We start from the raw sequence: 24,334 nt of genomic DNA, 5'->3' as shown, positions 1-24,334 counted from the left end.
CACTTTACAGAAGAATGGAGTTGAATAAAAGCAAGTAAACAGAATAGAAGACACACCAAAATACAACATTCATTGGTTAATACACAGTTAAAACATGAGTAAAAGCTGGGCGGGGCACAGCAGTCAGATATAAAAAGTTAGAAAACAGATTTAAAGAGGTGGGTTTTTAGTTGTTTTTTGATGGTGGGAAATACCACTTTAGACGAGTTCAATCCCAGGAGACATCTAGCCTGCCAGTGGTAGCGTGACAACCAGGCTAAAGGCTGTACTGTGGCTCAGATTCCATCTGTTTATCCACCATTTTCCATTATTATTTATTATTGGTTAGGATCTGTAATATATAAATTTCCCCTTTTGGGGATCACTCAAGTATCTATTTTTATATTGATACATTGTATAATTTAAAATGTGTTTATTAAGTGTGTGAGGCATATTGAAGAGAGATATTGGAGGGAGGGTTCTGGAGCTGAATTTAATGTAATTGTTACAACAGTCACTGTAAATGTTGACTAGTAAATAGAGAACAGTGTCAATGTCAAGCTGGTTAAGCGAGTAGGAGAGTCGGGGCGTAGAGGGGGAAGGGATTCCGTTCGGAACGTAACATTACAGAGTCCGAGATGATGAACATTGCTGTCCTGCCGTGTCGCTACTTTCTACTTGTCCATTTATACACACAAACACATTTCCACCTGACTTGTTCATACAAATCACAGCAGGGAGTATCCAGTCATCTCCAGTTCCCAAATGTACCCTTTCCTTTCACTGGTTGGGATGAGAAGAGTTCAGCAAGGGGTGAATCATTTCTAATATGAGGTAGAGATGAGTGACCGAGCTGTCATTGACTGTATGCTGATTCCTTTGATGTTTATGTCTAACATGCATGGTGCATACACGGATTATGAAGAACAAAAAAACATGCTCAGAATACTGGCCACACTCAAACGTGCACATGGAACAGCTGGACGTTCTGCTGTTGTCTACGCATCAAACAGTGGAGACACACATCTATTAGCTTCTCACTCGTGTGATAGTTGTTAGTCACGTTACCCAGGAAAGCAATTCCCCTGCGATGCCTCCAGGCTGATGCTTTGCCTTTGAAATCTGTGTTCCAAGCCTTTTGTTTAGGACTTTGACAGGGCTGCTTTTAAACTCACAGCTCACACAGCCCTTCGGTAGCCAATTGGGACGCCTCTAAATGCCTCAGTGGCATCTAGAATTTCTCCCTTTTTCTTGAAAAGCCTCGATCGTTTCATGGTGAGGCCTTTCTTTCCTGACACTGTGGCCTGAGCGGGTCTCACAGGAGCAGATGCGGCAGACTCAGAGCAATTCTGCTGCTCAGACCAGCCAATGATTTCTCAGTTGACCTTTAATGTTCAGATGGCTTCTACTTTATTCAATGACATCAGTCAGGACTCCGTTCATATGATATCTAGGTTAATATCAGTGCAATGACACCTTGGTTAGCATCATTAATTCCATAAGGTCTGACAAACTGAAATATACTGAAACTAAATCACTTTTCACATAAGAAAGTAGTTTTACAATAGTCATTTTACATTTGGACAACAATTTGAAATTCATATATACATATATGAATGAATCATTTGCATTTTTGTAACACTTTAATGTTTCAGATCATCAAACAGATTACAATATTAGTCAATGACAACAAAACTGAACACAAAATGACGTTTTTAAATGAGACTTTTTACAAACCAACTTGGCTCTATGTGCAAAAGTGACTGGCCCCCTGTTAAGACATCATTTAACTGAGATTAGTTGCTCTTTGGAAAAGTTCATAAAGCCATTTCTCAAGCTTTGGGATGCCAGTGAACCACCGTGAGAGCCATTATGCACAAATGGCGAAAACATGGAAGAGTGGTGAACCTACAAAAGATGCCACAACAACATCCAAAGAACCGCAGGCCTCACTTTCCTCAGTTAAGGTTCATGACCCCAAAAAGAAGATTGAAGCTTGTTTCAATTTTACCAGAAAACATATTGACCTTTGGGAAAATAATCTGTGGTCTGATGAAACAAAGGTCGAACTTTTTGGAAGCCGTGTTTCACATTACATCTGGTGTAAAAGTAACACTGCATTTCAGAAAAAGAACATCATACTAGCAGTGAAATATAGTGGTGGTAGTATAATGGACTGGGGCTGTTTGGTTGCTTCAAGACCTGGAAGTATTGCAATGGAACTATGGATTGTGCTGTTCAGTGACCTCAAATCCAGACAATGATCCAAAACACACCAGCAAGTCCATCTCTGAATGGCTGGAGAAAAAAAACAATATGAAGACTTTGGAGTGGACTAGTCAAAGTCCTTACCAGAATCCTATTGAGAAGCTGTTTCTAACCGATAAATGTAGTTAGAATGTTTTATTCTTGTGTTAACGAAGTTGGACCTTCATTACCACTCTGAGTTCACACATGGTAAGTCAGGGGTCTCCAGCCACTCCAGCCAACCAAGTCACTCATGAGCTGCCGGTAGCTCTTGAGCACTTACGTAGCTCTCCATAGGCTTTATTCATTTATTATCAACTCCTATACCCACAAAATTAGAAAGTGGGGTTCGACGGTACGGTACGGTACGGTACGATACGGTAGGATCGTTTCGGAGTGTGACCAATCACAGCAGAGTGTGCATACTCGGAGGAGGGCCTTTTTGGAAATTCATGGAAATACAGCTGGAATAGATGAAGATTCTGGAAGATCTAGAAAGCTTTCTCTGCGGGTATCGTGTGTAGCTGCTCCATAAGAGTCCATAACTCAATTCAAAGGGTCAAAACTAAGGGTGGCCCAACCAGTTATTAGGTTTAGGGGCCAATCCCTTTTTGTAAATGTCTTCCTTAATAATAAAAACAATCATTCGAAATCTGCATTTTGTGCTCAGTTTTGCTCAACATTTAAATTTGTTGGATGATCAAAAAAATATATATATATCCTGGTTAAGAAATGACTTAATGCATGCAGAGCTAAAGGGGAAAACCCAACCCCTGATCAATGATGTGTGTGTCAATACACATGATAACATGTAAGTGAGCTGTTCAAGTGCGCCAGCTCAGGTAAAAACATGTTCAGGGAAATGATTCACCTAATACAGTCTTTACCGTGCTACAAGATCAATTGACGTTCACATTTCTCACTTTAAAGTCATTTGTGTGATGAGCAAATGTTTTTTGGGCTGCCGCCAAACAAGTATTACAGTTGAAGGACAAACATCAAAAGTGTTGAGCATGAAAGGAGCTTTAGAAGAAGCACCGTGCAGTGTGTAGGAGTACAAGGGGGTGAGAAAGGATCTGGACTGTCAGTCTTTTCTGTCATTTTCACTATAGCTTATAGCCTACGGTCTGGAACATGAGCTGAATGAAGATCTTTTATTACTCTTCCTCTAATGAGCTGATCTCAGTGGAACACCAGAGGGTGATGGAGAGAGGGCGAGGGGTTAACCTGCTTGCACAGTCAGACGTTTTGTTTGTGATTGGTCGTTTTGTGGTTATTCTCAGTTAAATTACGCAGAGTCCAGGCTGACCCAGCTTGAGGGATGTCACTGCGAGAAGACGTGCAGTGCCAATGGTCTTGTCTACAGGAATAAGGAGCTCTGGGTGGAACCAGAAAATTGCAGGAACTGTGCATGTAAGGTAAGGATCGCTCTTCTCATAAATGATGAAACATTCACTGTAGACTCATTCGTTAAAATTTGATGTCCATAATCGATTTGGAGTCACCAATTAACCCAACATGCATGTTGAATGTGGGAGGAAGCCGGAGTACCCTGCGAAAAGTCAACATAGAGATGCTGAGGGGTAATCGAACCCAGGTGTCCTAGCTGTGTGCCCTGCTCGCTAATCACTCGAACACCGTGCAGCCCAACAATTGTCTTCAATATACTTAAATTGTTTGTCGATAAGTATGAATGTGAGTGTGAATGGTTGTTTGTCTATATGTGCCCTGTGATTGGCTGGCAACCAGTCCAGGGTGTACCTGTCTCTTGCCCGAAAACAGCTGGGATAGGCTCCAGCACGCCTGCAGTAGAAAATGAATGAATTAATGAATGAATGTTTGACTTTATCATAATCAGAACAATACAGAAATTGTCCGGCAATGAAGTGGTGAATAACCCTAAACATGTTTTTCTTATGATACTAAATACCATTTATTTACAACATGCATTTGCTGGATGGAAAAAGACAACACAGAGTCTATTTTTTCCCCACCTAACAGGTAGCTTCCTTCAGTACTTCCTTTTTTCCAGGCCTGATACCATTGCCGCCCAAGGGCAGCACCCTGGTAATCATCCTCTAATTAGCGTCCCTGTCTGCTCGCACACATGGAAGCCAGACTTTTAAATGTGTTGAATCAGGCCATCTGTGGCCCTGGGGATTTAGACTTACTGTATCGCTACACAGCAAGCACAGGAGAGAGTTTCGTTGGTATGATTTGCTCCTCTGAACATACCATTAAGTGGATATCTGTGCCATCCTGGGGGAAGTACTTCCAATGACTCATGAAATTAAGAGGCATCTGCAAGGATAGATCAGCTTCAGAGCTTCAGAGCTGAAGTCAGTCCTCCAGGGCCTCCATATCAGCAGACCACTTGGTGCCATCATCTGTCCTCCAGCACTGAATGATGACTCTGTTAACAGGTTGTATATTTATACCCTATTGGCCAATTCATCAGTCAGGGTTGAATCAATCAATCAGATTCAAACTCTGCAGACCATCTACTTTTGCAAGTAATGTGGCAACCATTACCACCTATTAGTAATGGTGGTAACTAATTTATTTCCATAATTACGTCCATTTTTTTTTTATTAACGCATGCGCACCAGAGCAAGCACGCCTCAGGTCTGACGAGTTTGTCGTGATAGCACATTGGAGCACGAATTTCATTCTGACCTGAACACACACTGCATTACAATTGCGACACTATATTCATTCATTCATTCATTCATTTTCTAACGCTTTTCCTCACGAGGAAGCTGTCTTTGGGCGAGAGGCGGGGTACACCCTGGACTGGTCGCCAACCAATCGCAGGGCATATATAGACAAACAACCATTCACACTCACATTCATACCTATGGACAATTTGGAGTCGCCAATTAACCTAGCATGTTTTTGGAATGTGGGAGGAAACCGGAGTACCCGGAGAAAGCCCACGCATGCACGGGGAGAACATGCAAACTCCACAAATTGAACCCTGGTCTCCTAGCTGTGAGGTCTGCGCGCTAACCACTTGACCGCCGTGCCGCCCGCAACACTATATATATTACATATATACATAGTAAATATAGTATATGTATCTATCTACTTCTTTATTCCTTTCTTTCACATTTTCAGTATTAGAATGTGAGATGCATTCAGGGAAACGCCGAACATCACAACACAACACAACAGCTTAATAACGTGTAGTAGTGCGTGTGTGTTCGTAAATAAACAGGAAGATAAAGAAAAACAGGCTGCACGGCATAGGAGTGGTTAGTGCGCAGGCCACACAGCTAGGACACCTGAGTTCGATTCTACCCATCATCTATGTGCTGAGTTTGCATGTTCTCCCTGTGCATGCATGGGTTTTCTCTGACTTCCTCCCACATTCCAAAAACATGCTAGGTTAATTGGCGACTCCAAATTCTCTATAGGTATGAATGTGAGTGTGAATGGTTGTTTGTCTATATGTGCCCTGTGATTGGCTGGCGACGGGGAGAACATGCAAACTCCACACAGTGGAATTGAACCCTGGTCTCCTAGCTGAGAGGTCTATGCACAAACCACAAGACCGCCGTGCAGCCCACATACAAATATATATCATCAATTATCTTTGTATTCATTAAATACAGTAAAATTGGCATATTTCAGACATAGTTGTTAATGGTGATTAATCACGATTAATTTGTTAAATTGTGTGATTAATCTGATTAAAATGTTTTTGTCCTGTTAATAATATTTTACACTGATTTTACACATAATAAAAAAGTGAGATTCTGGCATTTAATAATCAATAATTTTGTTGCTCTTCAGTATCACACTTCAAAGCAGAGCTATCACATCTAATGCAATGAATTGTGTGTAAAATATAATACTGTACTTAAGAGAAAGGAAATCAGATAAAATAGCAGGAATCCCAGTGGTGTGCTATAGTCTGTAATCTTGCTGAATTTGGTAATGTAACATTCGGCACACTCAAAAATAAAAAAGATGGCTGGCTTTCTTATTGGAAGAAATCTCATTAAATGCTATATTACTGTTCTTGGCAGTAATGTCAGCATATAATTCACTACAATCTGTTTGCCGCGTGGCACACTTTTATTGTCTTGATTTGTTATTACACTTACTATGTTGAGCACACCGCTCTCAAGCATCAATGAGATTTGTGTCTCATGTATCAAAATAAGTTGGTGTCAAGACACACTTTATTGTATACTGTCGTTGCAATGTTGTTAAAAATGTACATTTGCTTACAGAATGGTGTTGTGGAGTGCCGCAGGATTTTCTGTCCTCCTGCAAATTGCTCAGAAGACTCATTGCCTGTACATGTGGATGGGACATGCTGTAAGAAATGCAGGCGTAAGTACAAATCAAAGGTCAGCTTAATCAATGAACACCCCTTTCACTGTTTAAAACTAATGGAGATGCCTCTTAATTTCAAGGTGAAACGGTCACATTGTGTGCGAGGGTGAATTGCCGCCATCGAATGTATGTAAATATTTGGACAGAGGCAAAATTGTTAAAAGGCAGTATTTCCACAACAGGTGGAAGTGATCATTTTCTGTCCACCAATCAATGGCAGCGTCAAGCTACACATGTAATGGTAATGGTAATGGTTTTATTTCATTTGAACATGCATCAGATTACAATTGAATGCATCACATAATCAGTTCACAGTTCCACATGTCCAAAAGGAGTAGGAAGAAGCAAAGCTTATTAAATCCTACCCCTCAATCTGGTACTTTTACAATCAGTAACTGTTACATTTGTTCACTTCCTGCTTTCCATAATAAAGTTCACGTTTTTTTTTTTTTTTTATTTTAGTTTTTTTTAATTTTTTTAATAATGCACCTCGTACCGAAGTACAAGGTGATATGAGCATCCAATGACATAATGGGTACCATAGTAAGTGTCAATATAGTGATATATATAGCACATCATGACTGGTTCAAGACTCTTCATCCTTGTATTTAGCAAACATCAACTGCTTGTATTGTTTCTTGAATTGGCTCATCATTGTGCATTGTTTGATTTCCTTACTCAATCCATTCCATAGTTTGATTCCACATACTGAAATGCTATGGCTAGCATAACGTAGTCCTAGTCCTAGTCCCATATAAGTGTTTCAAATGTAGTTCTTCCCTGAGATCATATTTCTCCTCTCTTGTAGAGAAGTATTGGATGACATTTTTAGCTAATTGGTTATTTTTAGCCTCATGCATTTTTTTAGCTGTTTGAAGATGAACTATATCAGCAAGTTGAAGTATTTGTGATTTTAGAAATAAGGAGTTAGTATGTTCTCTGTAGGCGGCATTATGAATTATCCTTACTGACCTTTCTTGCAGTACATTTAGCGAGTGAAGATTGCTTTTGTAGTTATTAGCCCATATTTCCACACAATACTAACTAAGATATGGTAAATGCATATGAAAATGTGCCAGGCCACTGATGTCCAATCAAACAGTATTTTTAGTATGAAGTACACCTGGGTTTGGAACTGCTCAAAAATTCACGGACAGCTCTGTGTCTCTTCCTGTTCTGGAAATGTCTTAATCCCTTATGTATAGTCCGCCTTTGAATAATTTCAACGCTCCTCTGCCTTACTCCATTGCTCTGCATGCTCAGTGTTCTTCCTCTCCCTCCCATGTGAATATCGGAGCTCTGGCACAGGCAAACGAGGGAGTTATGCTCCAAAGTTGTAAGTGTGAGCTTCATGGCCCTGCACCCTGGGGATGAGGAAAGCAGGACTTCACATGATAGGCTTCATTTTCTATTTCTGCTTTATTGCCAGAGGAATATGTAGAAGTGTCTTTTCTGTTGTATTCTTAATGCGCTGTTACAGTTCTCCCCGGCTTGGGTTCACTAGCCAAGAACAACTTATTTTACTGACTAAATTAACTATGTAGAACGTTTGCTTTGAAACCATTTTTGTGTGCAGTTGTATGAATTTCCATTGTGCTCGTTGTAATTTAAAGCATTGGTTCTCAACCATCACCTTACATGTGACTTCCTGTTGACCGGAAAGGGTGTTCATGGCAAGAGTTGCAATGTGGATACAGAGCTGATATTTCAACTATCACACTAATCGAAATTACTGAGGACCTTACCGTCACTATTTACCGCAGAAGGTGTGCAGCTGCAGTATGGATTTGACAAAAGCTTTCCATACATCCATTCATTTTCTGGACTGCTTATCCTCACGAGGGTCGTGGGAATACGGGAGCCTATCCCACACACGCACAAGGAGAACATGCAATCTCCACACGGGGAGCAGGGAATTGAATCCAGGTCTCTCAGCTGTGTGGCCTATGTGCTAACCGCTCATCCACCATGCAGCCTTTCCATACAATTAATCACAATATCCAGCAATATCCCTTCAATATCCCTTCCCCTCCTGCTGAAGTCTGACCAAGTCCCACTATTTTCGTGGCAAAGACCCCAACCCACTGAAAATAGCTCCGCAACCAATCCACCAGTTGACAATAACTGGTTTAAAGCACTCAGAATGAATGGTAATGGTAATGGTAATGGTAATGGTAATGGTAATGGTAATGGTAATGGTAATGGTAATGGTAATGGTAATGGTTTTTATTTCATTTGAACATGCATCAGATTACAATTGAGTGCATCACATAATCAGTTCACAGTTCCACATGTCCAAAAGGAGTAGGAAGAAGCAAAACTTATTAAATCCTACCCCTCCATCTGGTACTTTTACAATCAATAACTGTTACATTTGTTCACTTCCTGCTTTCCTAATATATTTTATAAAGGTTATATAGTTTCATAATAGCCTGTTAATGGCCTTTCATCAACGTACATAATGTATACAGTATGTTCTTACCTTAAAGACTGTCTATAAAGCAGTTATGTTTTTGTTTTTTGCCCGCAGCAAAATGCAGTTACATGGGCCAGGTCTTTTCTGAGGGTCAGCGCTTTTTGTCCAGGAGCTGCAGGGAATGCAAGGTAACTCCTCTTTTGTTGCCTTCTGTTTAGTATTTTACATTGCAGTCAAATCATCAGGTTGTATTTCTCTTTTGGCAAGAGCATATAATGACCGCCTGTCTCAGGCTGGTCTCCTTGTACTATTCAATTAACCAGCAGGTCTTATTAGTTTTCCATCTCTCCTCCAATCGACTCAATCTATTTCTCTTTGTTTTTCTAATGACCAGAACGCTAGGTAATTAGAAAAACGAATGAATGCTGAAATACAAAGACCTCATTAAACCGATGCTTTATCACTCCATGGACTATAATTAAAGGCATTCTTGGCCTTATTCATTGCAAGGCAATTTATCTTTAGAGACAACATTTTAGGGTCGAAATTGTTATTGTTTGCAGATATTTGCTTGCAAGGCCTAGCACACACTATATTTCTGAACCCATTGTTAGTCCTTGGAGACACTGAACTGTCATTTCAATGTAAAATTGGTGTAGGAATTTAACAGCCATCATTTATCCTGGTATGGACAATTTGTGGTCATGTTGCTTTTAGAGGTGCTCCAGATATTTTATTCCCAGGTTTCCACTAGTAAATTGGACCATGAAATGAACGGGAATATTCACAGGTACGTATGTTAGAGTTTGACGTTTTAATTATTATTATTATCCACACGAGGGTCGCGGGGGTGCTGGAGCCTATCCCAGCTGTCCTGGACTAGTGGCCAGCCAATCACAGGGCACATATAGACAAACAACCATTCACACTCACATTCATACCTATGGACAATTTGGAGTCGCCAATTAACCTAGCATGTTTTTGGAATGTGGGAGGAAACCAGAGTAAAAAACCCGGAGAAAACCCACGCATGCACAGCGAGAACATGCAAACTCCACACAGAGATGACCGAGGGTGGAATCGAACTCTGGTCTCCTAGCTTTGAGGCCTGCGCACTAACCACTCAGTCTGCCGTGCAGCCACATTTTAATCCCATTACCCATGATTCCGGGTAACATGATTATCAAAGTGAGTTAAGTATGAATCCGATGCCAGGAAAAAAAAAGTAGTTTTAAATTACATAATTTCGAACCACCTGCCCAAAGTGGACTACTTCACTAACGGTGCCTAAAGAAGTACGACATTGAAAGAAGTTGTGAAGGAGAAAAGCATCTTCGGGGATTGGGTCGATACTTTGGACCTTGAGCGATACAACTGGGACCACCAGAGCTCTGATTCAACAGCCTAACGGCTGCTGCTGTGGTTGCTATTTGTCTTCAGAGCCCAAGGGAAGATGACACAGTGTTTTATTCAACATCTTTTCTTTTGTCTGTCTGCACTACACATGCTATCTGTGGTCTAGCCCTCATTCTTTTTTCAGGATTGCCTCATTTATGAACATCTTAGATTACCTTATTTGGTATGTATTCAACAGCATCAAATAGTAGGGCGGGACCCCCTGGGGGAGTGGATAGTGCATTGCGTGGTGAACTGTGGGAAGGATATGAGTGCAGACATGTCAACATGCATGAATTTGCCTGCAATTTGAGTCTTCAATACAGATGTATGCTTCACAGCTCTCCATTTGGTCGTATTTGGCTTTTTGGTTCAGTTTGTACAGTCTGTCCAGATAGAAAAATAGATATCATCAGTTCCTCTGTGGTATTTCAAATCAGGGTGGTGCAAAACCATTTTTGTCCCACAGTGGGGGGCATGACAGAACATAACTGAGAACACTGAGTTGGCTTAACATCCATTTTTTTTTTTTTTGGGCGGGGGGATGCGTGAAGATGCCAGAGTACCTGGAGAAAACACGATGAGGACATGCAAACTTCACATACATTTTTGGATCTCCAGACTGTGACTGTTAACCACTATAACTGTGCTGCCTATAACTGTATCTGTTCAGTTCATCATAATGTTCTGCACAATACTAATACTTTTCAATCTTATTTTTTTGGATTTTCATGCATTATACTTCTATGCTGTAAAGCAGGGGTCTCAAACTCAATTTACCTGGGGGCCACCGGAGCTAGGTTCTGGGTGAAGCCGGGCTGCATCAGGTTTTAAAAAAAAACAAAAAAAACGCATTTATTAAAAACTGGAAAAAAAAAATCAATAAAAAAACTATCTTCAATGCTTTTGCTTCTGCTATACCCTACACTTTTTCAGTACTTTGGTTCCGGTTTTCCACACCAAAATATCTGATAAAACATTCCACTGTTCTCAAATATCTTCATTTTTATTTTTCTATACACAAAATAAGATTTAAAAAAATAAATAAACAAATTAAGAATAAAGACAATAAATCAATCAGTAATAAATAAGTAAAATAATAATAAAACAGCAAATAAGAAAAAGGTAAGAAACCACATACAGTTGGTAGAGAAATTATTTTTTCCAGATTCAAATGTACAGTATTAACAGTTATTTAACCTTTAACATGAACATTAAAGAGCCATAATAATTTGACCCAATTAGCAAGTTAGCATCGTACTCAGTTCCATCTGGGAGCAGCGTCGTAACTTTAACAACATGTTTGATGAGATGCTTTATCTTGACGTGTATTTTCCCTTTTATTCCAAATCATTTCCTGCATTTATTTGTACCCAGCGTCATAAGCCTTTAGCTTCATTGCTAATCCAAAGCAAAACAGGGCGGGGTAACAGGGTAGGGTAACAGTATGGGCGGGGCAAAATCATGTTAATTGTGTCCGGTGTGCACACAGCTTTAACCTGTCATTTCAACATTAAACTTTGGTATCAAGGTGGGGGCCTCAAACTAGAGTCTCGCGGGCCGCATTTGGCCCCCGGGCCGCGAGTTTGAGACCCCTGCTGTAAAGTGTATTTGACAAAGTCACAGGTGTCACTATGTTAAATACAGGTGATGCACAGAATATGAGCAGCCGTGCCATACCAGAACAAACTTACACAAACAGCAAACAAAGACTGATAAATTATAACTTCTTATTTAAAAAAAAAAAAAACAATGAAAACTCGAGAATATTTAAAAATAGACCTAATGATGCATCACAACAGAAAGTTAAATAACTTCAATGCAGAGTCTATGTATTAAGCTTCTCATTGTATGGTGCTAATTCACTTCCTGTTCTTGTTCTTCCAGAATGGCTTGATGGTGAAAGTTACGGAAGCATGTCCAGACCTCAACTGTTCTGTCAGTGAACAGCTCTTAAGGGATGGGAGATGCTGCAATGTTTGCCAAGGTATCGTGGTCTTCTTCCAACTTGCCTGTTTCTTCAATGACTACAATGTTCATACATACAAAACTCTTGCCACTGTAAAGAGTAGAAGAGATAATAGAGTCAGTCCTTTTAATCTGGTCTGTATTCTGAAAATATGTCTCTATTTAACCAACTTCTTGGCTCAGATACCTATCGTAGCAGATTGCATTGTCTGCTGAATGTGCACCTGCGTGCCAATTTGCTTGAACTATCCTGCTTTAACGAGTTGTTACTGGGGAAAAAGCCAACAATGACATGTAAAATACGGTGAATGAACAAACTCAAGTGGCTGTGACTCAGAGAGAGAGGCTTGGTTAAAGAAACCTGGTGCCAGGGAAACTTGAGAAGTGTTGAGTGCAAAAATGAGATAAGAAAGGGAAAGATTAAGACCTCAAAAGCTGAGAGAAAATAAGGAAAATAAAGTAAAGTGTCACAATGTTGCGAGAGAGAAAGCACGTCGATGTGAGAGGAGATGAAAATGGAGAGGAATATAAGATTAGAGTGTTTGAAATTACTAGTACTAAAAAGTAGAGGAGGGGACGGGTAATAGGAAACATTTTCAGGCAAGAGGATTTATACATTTATAGATAAGAGATTAGTCACTGCGCTTCTCGCTAACCTTCTTTCGTCCTCACATTCTGTTTAGAAATTGTTTCCATTGAAATCAGTACTCTGAAATGCAGCTCTTGCTTTACATTAAGGCCGGACTGGAACAAACCACTCAATATTAATTTGTGATTAAGTGATTAACAACAATTCAATTGGAATGACAAATATGACAACCATTTTGAAAAGCTACACATTCACCTGTCAGTCTGTTAACATTGTTTAACAAGGAGACTGTCTGCATTTCTGAAGTTTTCTCATTTACTCTGTTTTAGTAATTCCTTTAAAGCAATGTATCATTGAATGTATTTAAAAAGACATTGGTACTTCGGTTTCTGTTATTAAACCATTCCAAAAGGTCAGTCTAAAACCAAATCGTACAAAAACTGAAACAATGGGAAACAATGTAAATCAAATTAATTCACTAGAATGCAGGGATCACTAACCCACCTACTGGTCGAACCTTGGGACGTTGCCCGTGTTAAAATTGGGCAAAAAGGAAAAAGCAATGAGAAAAGCTGAAATGTTGACACCTGCGGCCAGCAAATGTATATATATGGTCCTGATCAGGGCGGCACGGCGGTCTGGTGGTTAGTGCGCAGACCTCACAGCTAGGAGACCAGGGTTCAATTCCCACCCTCGGCCATCTCTGTGTGGAGTTTGCATGTTCACCCCGTGCATGCGTGGGTTTTCTCCGGGTACTCTGGTTTCCTCCCACATTCCAAAAACATGCTAGGTTAATTGGCCACTCCAAATTGTCCATAGGTATGAATGTGAGTGTGAATGGTTGTTTGTCTATATGTGCCCTGTGATTGGCTGGCGACCAGTCCAGGGTGTACCCCGCCTCTCGCCCGAAGACAGCTGGGATAGGCTCCAGCACCCCCCGCGACCCTCGTGAGGAAAAGCGGTAGAAAATGAATGAATGAATGAATGGTCCTGATCAAAATCTCAAGACCAGTTGAAAATTGCTAAATTATGCATTTTGAACCTTAATAAGGTTTTAAGTTGGGCTATAACATGCAAAAGCAAGAAAGGAGACAAAAAACATGTAATCGTTGTTTTTCACCCGCTCAAAATTCTAATTTTCTGTCAGGCATTCGCACTGTCATGCCCTCCTGGTGGCTAAAGCTAAGAAGCTTTCTCTTCTTGAACATGGTTGGATCGTCGAGCTGCATAAGCAAGGCCTCTCGCAGCTTGCCATAGCTTCCTAGGTTGGACGTAGTAAGACATTCTCAATGTTTTTAAAGATCCTGAGCATTAACAAAAACGTCAAATGGTAGACACAAAAAAAATTACACGGTCACTGAGCCGGAGGATCTGATTGGCTGTCCACTACGACACAAAAACCCAAATTAAGGCCCTTACTGGTGCCGACTACAGCGCAATAACCATCGGTTTCCCATCTGCAGGGAAAGAGTTTCAAAAACAAAAAAGGAATTCAAAGACCTCGTCTCCTTCAATGCCACAACACTTCCCGTTTAGACTTTGCCAGGGAGCATCAAACATGGGACATTGAAAGGTGGAAAAAAGTTTTATTCTCTGTGGAGAAAAAATGTAACCTTGGCGGTCCAGATGGCTTCCAACGTTACTGGCATGACAAGGAGATCCCATCTGAGATGTTTTCTACCCGGCACAGTGGAGGGGGGTCAATCATGATCTGGGCTGCTTTTTCATTCAGTGGAACACTGGAGCTTCAAGTCGTCCTCACTGCCTTTATCTAGTTGGCACTAGTAACTTTGTTTGGCCTCCAAATGGTTTACTTTGCAGCCATACAAAAAAAAAAACACTACAGCAACAAACTACAGGTCAACCGGTGATGACATCATAAACGAGTGATGAAGCTTGGCGGCCGAATCATGCAAAAACTGGGACATTCAAAAAATCAGGTTCCACTCTAGTCATAAACTGCATTTTGTACATTCAACTTTACCATCTTGTGACTGGTACATAGTTTCTCATGGAAATACAGTAACATCTATCTCGCATGTTAACTTTTTTTTGTGTGTGTGTGCGTGTGCATGTGTCTGTGTGTCCCAATAAAAAAGCCTGCCAAAAGTTATTTTGAAGAAACCAGAAAAAAACCTGACATTCTGTTTTCCTACTTTTTTTAAGGTTATGACTTCTGCTCAGAGGGGCTCATCTGTGGAGACAATTCTGAATGTAAAAATCGGAATACAAAAGCGGAGTGTGAATGCAAGAGCGGCTATGCCTCCATTCATGGGGATTCTACTTACTGTGAAGGTAGGAGGAAACATCACCCTGCTCAACTCTGCAAGATTTCTGAGACTGACTCCTGTTGACATTTTGGTCATCCAGGATATTTTGAGAATTGTTTAAAGTATTTGCAGACTGTTTTGGGCAAAGATACAGAAGCAGCCTTACAAAGACAACAAACTGTATGTTAGGTATAACAAATATCATGGCTGATTGTGAACTTGGACCTAGTATACAGTAGATAATGGCAATTTATTTACATTTAAAATGTAGTATACTTGGTTTTGTGCTGCACGGTAGAAAAGAATGTTAGCATGTTGGCCTCATAATCACAATCTGGAAGGTCTGTGTTCGAATCTGTGTTGTGCATCTCTGTGTGGGGTTGTGCATGTTCGCCGGTAATCCGGCCTCCTCCCACATTCCAAAATCGTGTATGTTCGGTTAATTGGATACTCTACATTTTCCAAAGGTGTAATGTAAGTGTGAATGACCGTTTGTCTATATGTGCCCTTTGATTGGCTGGCGCCCAAAGCCGGGGCTCCAGCATGCCCCCATGACACTAAAGCGGCATAGACAATGAATGCTTTGTTTTTCTTTTCCAGTGTTTAATTTAATGGCATTCACCTTTGTTGTCTTTGTTAAGATGGCTAAGTAATTTATTGTTTGTCTCCTCCCTATCGTGTCCTATAATGTCTACTGACATGAGAGTATTTTATAATGGCATATTGTAATTTTCCAATTGAACTAGAAGTGCTTTATCCACGAGTGTGAGCTTGCTTCCATTTTGATGATTATTGTGCTTGGCAGAGCAATAACCTTGCCTCTGGGTACTGTAGGCCCAGACTTCTTGGGATGGAGCTAATGGTCACATTTGATTAAGATGCATAGGCGTGCCAATCGCCAGATTGGAGGATTTTCTCATTGCTGTCTACTGTTGTCTTTGGGTTGGCGCCACCCTGGACTCAATCCTCTAAACATGCTGAGAGCCGGGGAGCCTCAAGCCTCTCAGTCTGTTTGCTTCTGCTTGATCTGCGTGGTAAAGAGGTTTACTCAAAGCTCTGCTCCAATCCAAGATAGTACGACACCATATGAGTGAGAACGGAAAGACACTGATTGTTGGCAACAATGTACGTAAATCGTCAAGCCATGGCAATATCCACGTTTAGGGTTTCCCCTGGAGGCAGCTCAAACTTCTGTTGCAAATGGATTAGTTGGAAGCCTTCTTTGACATTATTATTATATTTTATATTTTCAACATGACTGATCCATCAGCTCCAAATTTGTTGTTCCCTCATATTAACTTTAACTGTGAGAGTGACTGATTTTTTATTAGCGTTCCGAAAAGTCAGACGATCACCAGCACGTATGGAAACTTATTAGACATTTGTCGATATGTGCCCTGCGATTGCCCAAAGTCAGCTGGGATAGGCTCCAGCATACTCGCGGCCCAAGTGAGAATAAGCAGCATAGGCGATGGATGGATGGATGGATATCTCCAGTGAATTTTACATTATTGTCCAAATATGAGTATAGGAATACTTTTATAAGGCTTACGGTACTATAATTCAAAATAACATGCTCAAAACAATGTTTAAAAGGGCAAGGTAAAGGTCAAATTTATTTACATATAGCACATTTCCAACAGTTAACTGCCCAAAGTGCTGTACAGCAGCCAATATAACACAAAACACACATGCATAATAATAAGTCATGCAGCTAAAAATAAAAGTAAAAAGTAAAAACAGTGCACAGAATAATGACACTAATGAAAAACAGTAGAACAATGAATTAATAATAAAAAATAAAACAATAAAAGCACAAAATGCCAAGGTTAACCTGTGTTAAAAGCAAGACCATAAAAGTGAGATTTCGATAAGGATTTAAAATGCTCCAGTGGTTGTGCAGATCGAATGTTAAGAGGCAGGCCTTTCCAAAGTCTCGGGCCTGCGACAGAGAAAGCCCTATCACCCCGAGATTTAAGTTTAGATCGAGGCAATGTTAAAAAAAAAACTATGCGCTGGACCTCATAGTTCTGGTAGGAACATAAACACTCAATAAGTCAGATAAGTATGAGTGAGCCAACCCATTCGGCGATTTAAAAACCAAATGAAGAACTTTGAACTGGATCCTGTAAGCAACAAGTAACCAGTGCAAGGAGGCCAAGATTGGGGTTATGTGATGACGTCTCTTGGTACTCGTTAGTAGGCAGGCAGCTGCATTTTAAAACAAAAACACACTATATATTGACTTTAAAACACAATGTTAAAGGGGACCTATTATGCTTTTTCCACTTTTCTGACCTATAAATATGCTCACAATGTTGTAGTCTTGTGTTAAACGATGCCAAAGTGTCACATCATGAGGTTTGCAAATTTTGGGTCAGCCTGCATAATCGGTCTTACAGGACTTTGGCGAACAACAAGTTCTACTTATATCAATGCGATCCAGACTTCTTTATAAGGTCGGCAGATTGCCTTTAGTCAGTAAACGCGGAGCTATGTATCCGGAAGTCCTCGGGAGCACTTGGGAGTGTGACCAATCACAGTGGAGTGGGCATATACCTAAAGGAGGGCCGGTTGCGGAGTAAATTAAACAAAACGTTTAAAAGTCCATGGAAACACTGCAAAAAGGTCTAGAAAGTTTTCAATGTGGGTTATCATGTGTAGCTGCTCTATAGAAGTCCAAAACTCAGTTTGAACATAATAGTTCCCCTTTAAAATGTTAAATACGCGGGAGTGGAGGGAAGCTGTGCTTTGTAACTATAGATGGTAATCACATGAGGCGTGGATGTCGAGGCTGGGAACGTCATCTCACCCATGGGAAGGATTTACATTTTGGGACACATCATCAGTAGTGTACCTTTGAATCAGTGGGCTTTTCGGCCTTTCAAAAGCAGCCAGCTACACAGGGTGATCAAGCCCGAGCCTGTGACCCATGCCCAATCATGAGTAGAGGAGTGCCTGTAAGGTGATGGGGGGACGGGTGGGCAGCAGTGAGTTGTCTGATCTCGAATATACACATTTTATATTGGTTTTCATCTACCTGTTTTAAAGCCTCTAGAACAGGGGTGGGCAAACTTTTTGACTCGCGGGCCGCATTGATATGACAAAATTTACGGGGGGGGGGCAGACTATATATTTTACACGTAACAGTCCACCTGGTATTATTGTATCTGTAAAATTGTCATGCAATCTGCTATTATTATTTATTATTTTATATTTATATTTAAATATTTTAAAAATAATACAATATTATAATAATTACAATAAAATTAAAATAATAATTATTATATTATTATTATGTAAAATATGCAAATATAACAATAATATTATATATAATTAATATAATAATTAACATTAATATAATAATTATAATAATCATAATAGTTCTAATAATTATTATTATAATCTAATAATAATAATAATTATTATTATTATCATATTATAATAATTAGAATAACAATAATAATTATTATTATTATTATAATAATAATTATTATTATTATGTGCTTGTGTCCCTTTTTTCAGGAACACTTTGTAAACAACAGACCATGTCAAAAAACAAAATTGATAAAACCATCAAAAGGTTGGCTCAGGCCATGATGCCAGGTTGTATGTTGAGTTTAAATGAAATACTTTGGAAAGCTTGGGCGGGCCGTATTCAAACACTTGGCGGGCCGGATGTGGCCCCCGGGCCGTAGTTTGCCCTCCCCTGCTCTAGAACTAGAGATGACTTCAAAGTTGTAATAATGTTTTAAGTAAATAACAAAGCAAATTAAGCAAGATGAACATAATAATGTACTGATAATGTAATTATAATGTACATGCTGCAGAACTCTTGATTATGCAGCCTGTAAATAACAACACAAGACCATCTCTCACCATGGCACGTGAGTTTTTTCTGTAATGGATTCAGGGAAATGGCAAAGACAAAGGCAGTTATTCTATGTACTACAGTAAAACAACTCGTCAATGTTGGAACATTGATTTTTGTGAATGTATCTCGCTGCAAATGTTATTGGTGGATATGGAGAAAGTTTTATTGTGAGTGAGGATGAGACTTGTGTGAGTTGAGTGGTACGCATTGGAAATGAACACCGTGTCAGGTCTAAGTCAGGTCGCAAGTCATGAAGACCAAGCCAAGTCTTTTTCAATGTTAGTCGAGCGAGTCTCAAGTCCTCAAATGCGTCAAATATTGTGACTTTGTTATTGGTTATGGAATACACCCAACAAAATAAAATACAAAAGTTTGTCAAGGACAATATTGTATGATAACCAAGATAGAACCAGGGCAAAATTGTCAAAAATTGAAAACTCAAATCCATGGTGTCAAATCCATTTGTGTAAACAAAGCTAATAGTACTGTTGGAGTCTATGTCTATGCATACATTGAGTATTGTAGTAAGTGTAGCAGTATTGCTTCATCTTTGGCGTATTTATGATGCTAAAAAACAGCGTGTCTCTTATGTCACTGCACGGGCAATAATGATGTATGTTGTTCTTGTCAGCCATAGCTTGCAGAGAAGGAAGAAACTGCTGATACGCACATATACTGTACTCATGAGGAAAAGCAAACGTAGGCACATGCTAATGATGGTTGAGCCGCATCACAACTGTCTGCTCACCAAAGATAAAAGATAAAAGATACATTACGGCATTTGGGATAGTAACATTCCTAGATTTTAGGATTTTATTCCATTAAAAGTCACACAGGTTGTGATATGTGATATGCATTATTTGCATCATGTTATCTCATTGGTCAAACAAGAGTATGTTTTTGTTTATATAACATTCATTTTATAAGTAAGACTTTTCTTTTTGCTTGTGCTTAGGCGGTTTGAGCTGGATGACTTTTATCAGTGAACTTTGAGTCCTGGAAAAATAACATAAATCTTACTAAGGTACTTCATCCATTGGAAACTCATTCAGGCAGCATTAAAGCAAATGAGACTGAACATTACAATAACATCTCTAACACCTACTGCGTCTTTTGAATGCCTTAATTTGTATTTTGCATACAAATACGTTATGCTTTTTGCATGTTTATGTAAACAGCATATACTGTAAATGGCTAAATTAAACCATGCTTATGCTTGAAAATACTTAATTATAGAAAATATGTAACAGAGGGCTGTACAGTGTAGGAGTGGTTAGCACGCAGGCCACACAGCTAGGAGACCCGAGTTTGAGTCTTCCCTCAGGCATCTCTGTGTGGAGTTTGCATGCTTTTCCCTGTTTTCTCTTATTTACTCTGTTTACCCTGGTTTCCTCCCACATTCCAAAAACACTCATGTTGTGTTAATTGGCGACTCCATATTGTCCATAGGTATGAATGTGAGTGTGTGATTGGATTGCTCCAGCACGCCTGCGACCCTTGTGGGGATAAGCGGTATAGAAAATGAATGAATGAATGAATGTAAATTTAGCTTACATATGCATATTTTTTGACTAGGGGTGCACCGGTTGATCGGCCACCGATCAGTACCGCCCTGTTTCCATGAACAATCTCTTGATCAGCATATGCCAATACATGCCTTATACATACCTTATCACCTCCGTCTATCACCTCCGCCACATACTATTGCAGCATCCAGCCTGTAGCGACCCTCTCCCGCCAACTTTCCCCTCACACTGCACACGTGTATCAGCATGTCCTGTATATGTTCTGATACAAGTTTTACACCCTGCAAAACATACCACGAAAATTTTTTTGCTGGTGCAGCATTTGGAGGGTGGGCACTTGGCAGGTTTTCAGTTTCAGCAGTGGGCTGTGGTTAATGTAGCCAAAGCGCCGGAGACTCGCCCATGTGTCAACATTTTGATTTCAAATCTCGTGAGTTCAAACGACAAACTACACTCATGTGAAGGCACCATTAGTGAGAAGCATTGAGTTAATTTCATGGACAGCTTTCTTTCCAGCATAGCGTATCGCCTACCTGATGCTGCTCCATTCTGCTTACTTTTCAACATTTGCACTAATTGGCATATCATTGTCTTATTATCCTCATCAGCTTTTGTTTATGCTGTGAGTAATTCTCCCAGCAGATCTAGCACATCTAAATCCTCACTCAGTGCCTGAGGACACAGACACATTACGCCGGTGTTGTTTAGCTGACAACTCCCTAATTACAGCCTGAAACAATGATGCTTTTGTTCAAACACAATGGCTTGAACCCAGTAAGGCTAAAATCAAAATATATAATTAGGACTAGTTGCATAGAAAAGATAAATTGTATAATATGGTAGGTTGCAATCACAGAGAACCCCGTTTCTTTTGGGGTAACAGGAATCCCAGCATGGGTCTGGTGGAACTAAAATGTACTAAGACCGTTTTACGTCTTTATTAAATGTTCTCTGTGTTATATGTCACTGTAGTGAGGTTCGTGGCTGGTGAGGCATTGACACTTTTGGAAATTTTTATGATGCCCGTTGAGAGTATAACAAGAAAAAGAAGTGATCAAGTTCCTTCTATTGGGAAAAAAAAGTGTCTTTCAATTGATTGAATTTTGGATTTTCAACCAGTTTAGGGTATACCCTGCCTCTCTCCCATAATCAGCTGGGATACACCCCTGCGACCTTAATAAGGATAATAGAAAATGGATGGAAAGCATCTGTGCAAGGCTCTACATTAAAAACAAAAATTAGTTGCCCATGGGGAATCCTTAAGGTGAGAACTACTTGCCCGAACTTGCCCGAATATGCTGATAATTCATCAGATAATAGCACTGATGCATTGTATTTGGAAGAATGTCTGAAACGACTATCTTACACATCGTAGCCATAGTAAGCAGTGATATTTATAAGTTGTGCACCACAATGAAACATTATTGAATAGACACATCTGTGTACTAGTAAAGTGTTTTTAATCCAGAAAAAAATGCTCAATGGTCAAACAATAATTTGTGAAGCAAAGGTGAGAAAAATACACAGAGAAACGGAAGCGCTAGATTTTGTAGCTTGTGCAAAATCAGCACTTGGTATTGGATCTAATGGGTGGTGTTTCATTGTGACCACTTCAAATTGTCACAGCAATGTGATTCACTCACCTGTGCCATCATTTGATTTGCTGCCGCTAATAAAATACTTGTTTAGGAGGCACTGCTTCATCACTTTTTGCTGTTTTCCTTCACAAGTTGTTGAAGAATTAGAACATGTTGGCAGGGACGCCATGATAGATGTTTTCGCTGATTGGTTGATCGCGAACAAGAACGGGTGTGGGTAAAACGCGGACCGTGGACCGCGGTCTAAATAAACGATTCTGATTGGTCCATTTCAAGATTTGCAAGGATTGGTTTGCAAATTACCAGCGGAATTACGTAGTCCGTGTTTTACCAACACCCAACAAGAACCGCTTTTGAAAAAACTCTTGGCAGTATGGCATGCCAAAGTGCACTTGCCCGACGGGAATATCACTGATTGGATTTACTTGCCCCAATTTTGTTTTAACTTGCCCCGGGTCATCGGTACATCGTTATTGTCGAGCCCTGCTGTGTTCTTAATATGAAGTCGATGCAGCTTATTCTTTTCCAGGAAAAGTTCTGATACTTTGTTGTAAAAGTTTGATTACCTGCGGGTGAAATCCACAATCCTCCCATCTTGGCAGTCAAATTCATTCATTCATCCATCCATCCATTCATTCATTCATTCATTCATTCGAACATAAAATATTCTAGCATTAAATTTGCCGTTCTTCAGGCATCAACAAAAATAATGGCATGCCCCCACTCCTGAGGATGACGCGAGTACTGCAAGTGGCTACAGTTAGTCCGATTAGCAAGAATAATAATGTCACACTTAGTTCAGTTCAGAGTTCAGATATTACACAGGCTGGAATAAGTCTTGGTGTTTCATATATTTTTCTGTAACATTATTATTGGCGACATCCTGAAAAAACACAAACTGGCAGCCACCATTTTCCAACTCGCTCAATGCACTCAGACAGTACACGGTAAGTTGTTGATAATGTCGATGTCATGTGGTTGGACACTCACCTGAATAGGAAATGTGTGAAGTCAGCAATTTTTCACTTACAAAAATGTTAAAAACTGGGGAAAAAAGTGCCTCTCCTAACTGCATGTCACTGTTATACGTATAACCTATAGAAATCATCTTTGGACTGTTTCGTTTCCATTTGAAATAATAATGCACTGTGTCCGAGTCGTTAGCACGCTGGCCACACAGGTAGGAGACCTGGGTTTGATTCCCCACTCGGACATCTGTGTGTGGAGTTTGCATGTTCTCCCCGTGCATTCCAAAAACATGCATGTTAGGTCAATTGGTGACTCCAAATTGTCCATAGGTATGAATGTGAGTGTGAATGGTTGTTTGTCTATATGTGCCCTGTGATTGGCTGGTGACCTGTGCAGGGTGTACCCCGCCTCTCGCTCAAAGACAGCTGGGATAGGCTCCAGTATGCCCGCGACCCTTGAGAATATGCGCGGCATAGAAAATGGATGGACGGATGGATGGTTTGATGGTTGGCTTGAGTCTTTTAGGGACCTTTAGCAAATGGAGATGTTACTTTTTGACATCAGGAATTTGTTTTGGAACAGTCTCCTGCTGTTTGCCACCAACTCAAGCCCAGATTTGCCTTTTGGGTGTCGAATAGTTGCACTGGTTTCATTGTTTCTCCAGCTGTGTTTTAAATGATTTAACATGTTTAAGCTATTTGTTGTGATAGCTTCTCTACTTCTTCAAAAAGGTCTGTACACCCAGCATTCCTCGGTACAGGGATTCTGCCCCGCTGTCCTGTTTTTTCTGCTATGCGTAACAAGATTAGAACCTACTGTGAGACCAACACATCAAACTTAACAGGGCTATTTCTGTTTGTTCAGCTCACTTTCATTTAGCCTCCAGAGCTGAACTCCCTGATTTCAGACACCAAACATATGATGGTTCCCTTTGGCTAACAGGCTCTGGGGAAGCGCTTTAAGATGCCCCTGATCTCTACTCATTCTCAGCTGACAACACAGCATGTTGCAGCTTTTCTTCTCTTCTTTGCTCTAACTTTCTAACCTTTGTCACATTGGAAAAATGCTTCCTGGACATACTGTGCTGCTACTGCTTGATGTGCAGCAACTCCATTTTGTGTGGTAGAGAGGTATTCGGAAGTCAATTTTGAACGGTATA

The 24,334-nt window shown here is 40.1% G+C and overlaps 1 protein-coding gene across 2 annotated transcripts in view; it reads left to right on the top strand.

Moving 5' to 3' along the window:
• The window catches only part of LOC131139865 (protein kinase C-binding protein NELL1-like), a 238,263-nt gene that overhangs the window by 96,778 nt on the left and 117,151 nt on the right, over nucleotides 1-24,334 (top strand). For both annotated transcript variants that reach the window (XM_058089793.1, XM_058089792.1), the window contains exons 8-12: nucleotides 3,510-3,644; nucleotides 6,465-6,567; nucleotides 9,101-9,174; nucleotides 12,269-12,368; nucleotides 15,105-15,233. In XM_058089793.1, coding sequence (XP_057945776.1) covers nucleotides 3,510-3,644; nucleotides 6,465-6,567; nucleotides 9,101-9,174; nucleotides 12,269-12,368; nucleotides 15,105-15,233 — 541 coding nt within the window. The remainder of the gene's footprint in view (nucleotides 1-3,509; nucleotides 3,645-6,464; nucleotides 6,568-9,100; nucleotides 9,175-12,268; nucleotides 12,369-15,104; nucleotides 15,234-24,334) is intronic.

Source organism: Doryrhamphus excisus, chromosome 12 (genome assembly GCF_030265055.1).
Source record: "Doryrhamphus excisus isolate RoL2022-K1 chromosome 12, RoL_Dexc_1.0, whole genome shotgun sequence".
Taxonomy (NCBI): domain Eukaryota; kingdom Metazoa; phylum Chordata; class Actinopteri; order Syngnathiformes; family Syngnathidae; genus Doryrhamphus; species Doryrhamphus excisus.
The sequence above is the reverse complement of the archived record's forward strand: the minus strand, read 5'-3'. Positions and strand labels throughout refer to the sequence as shown.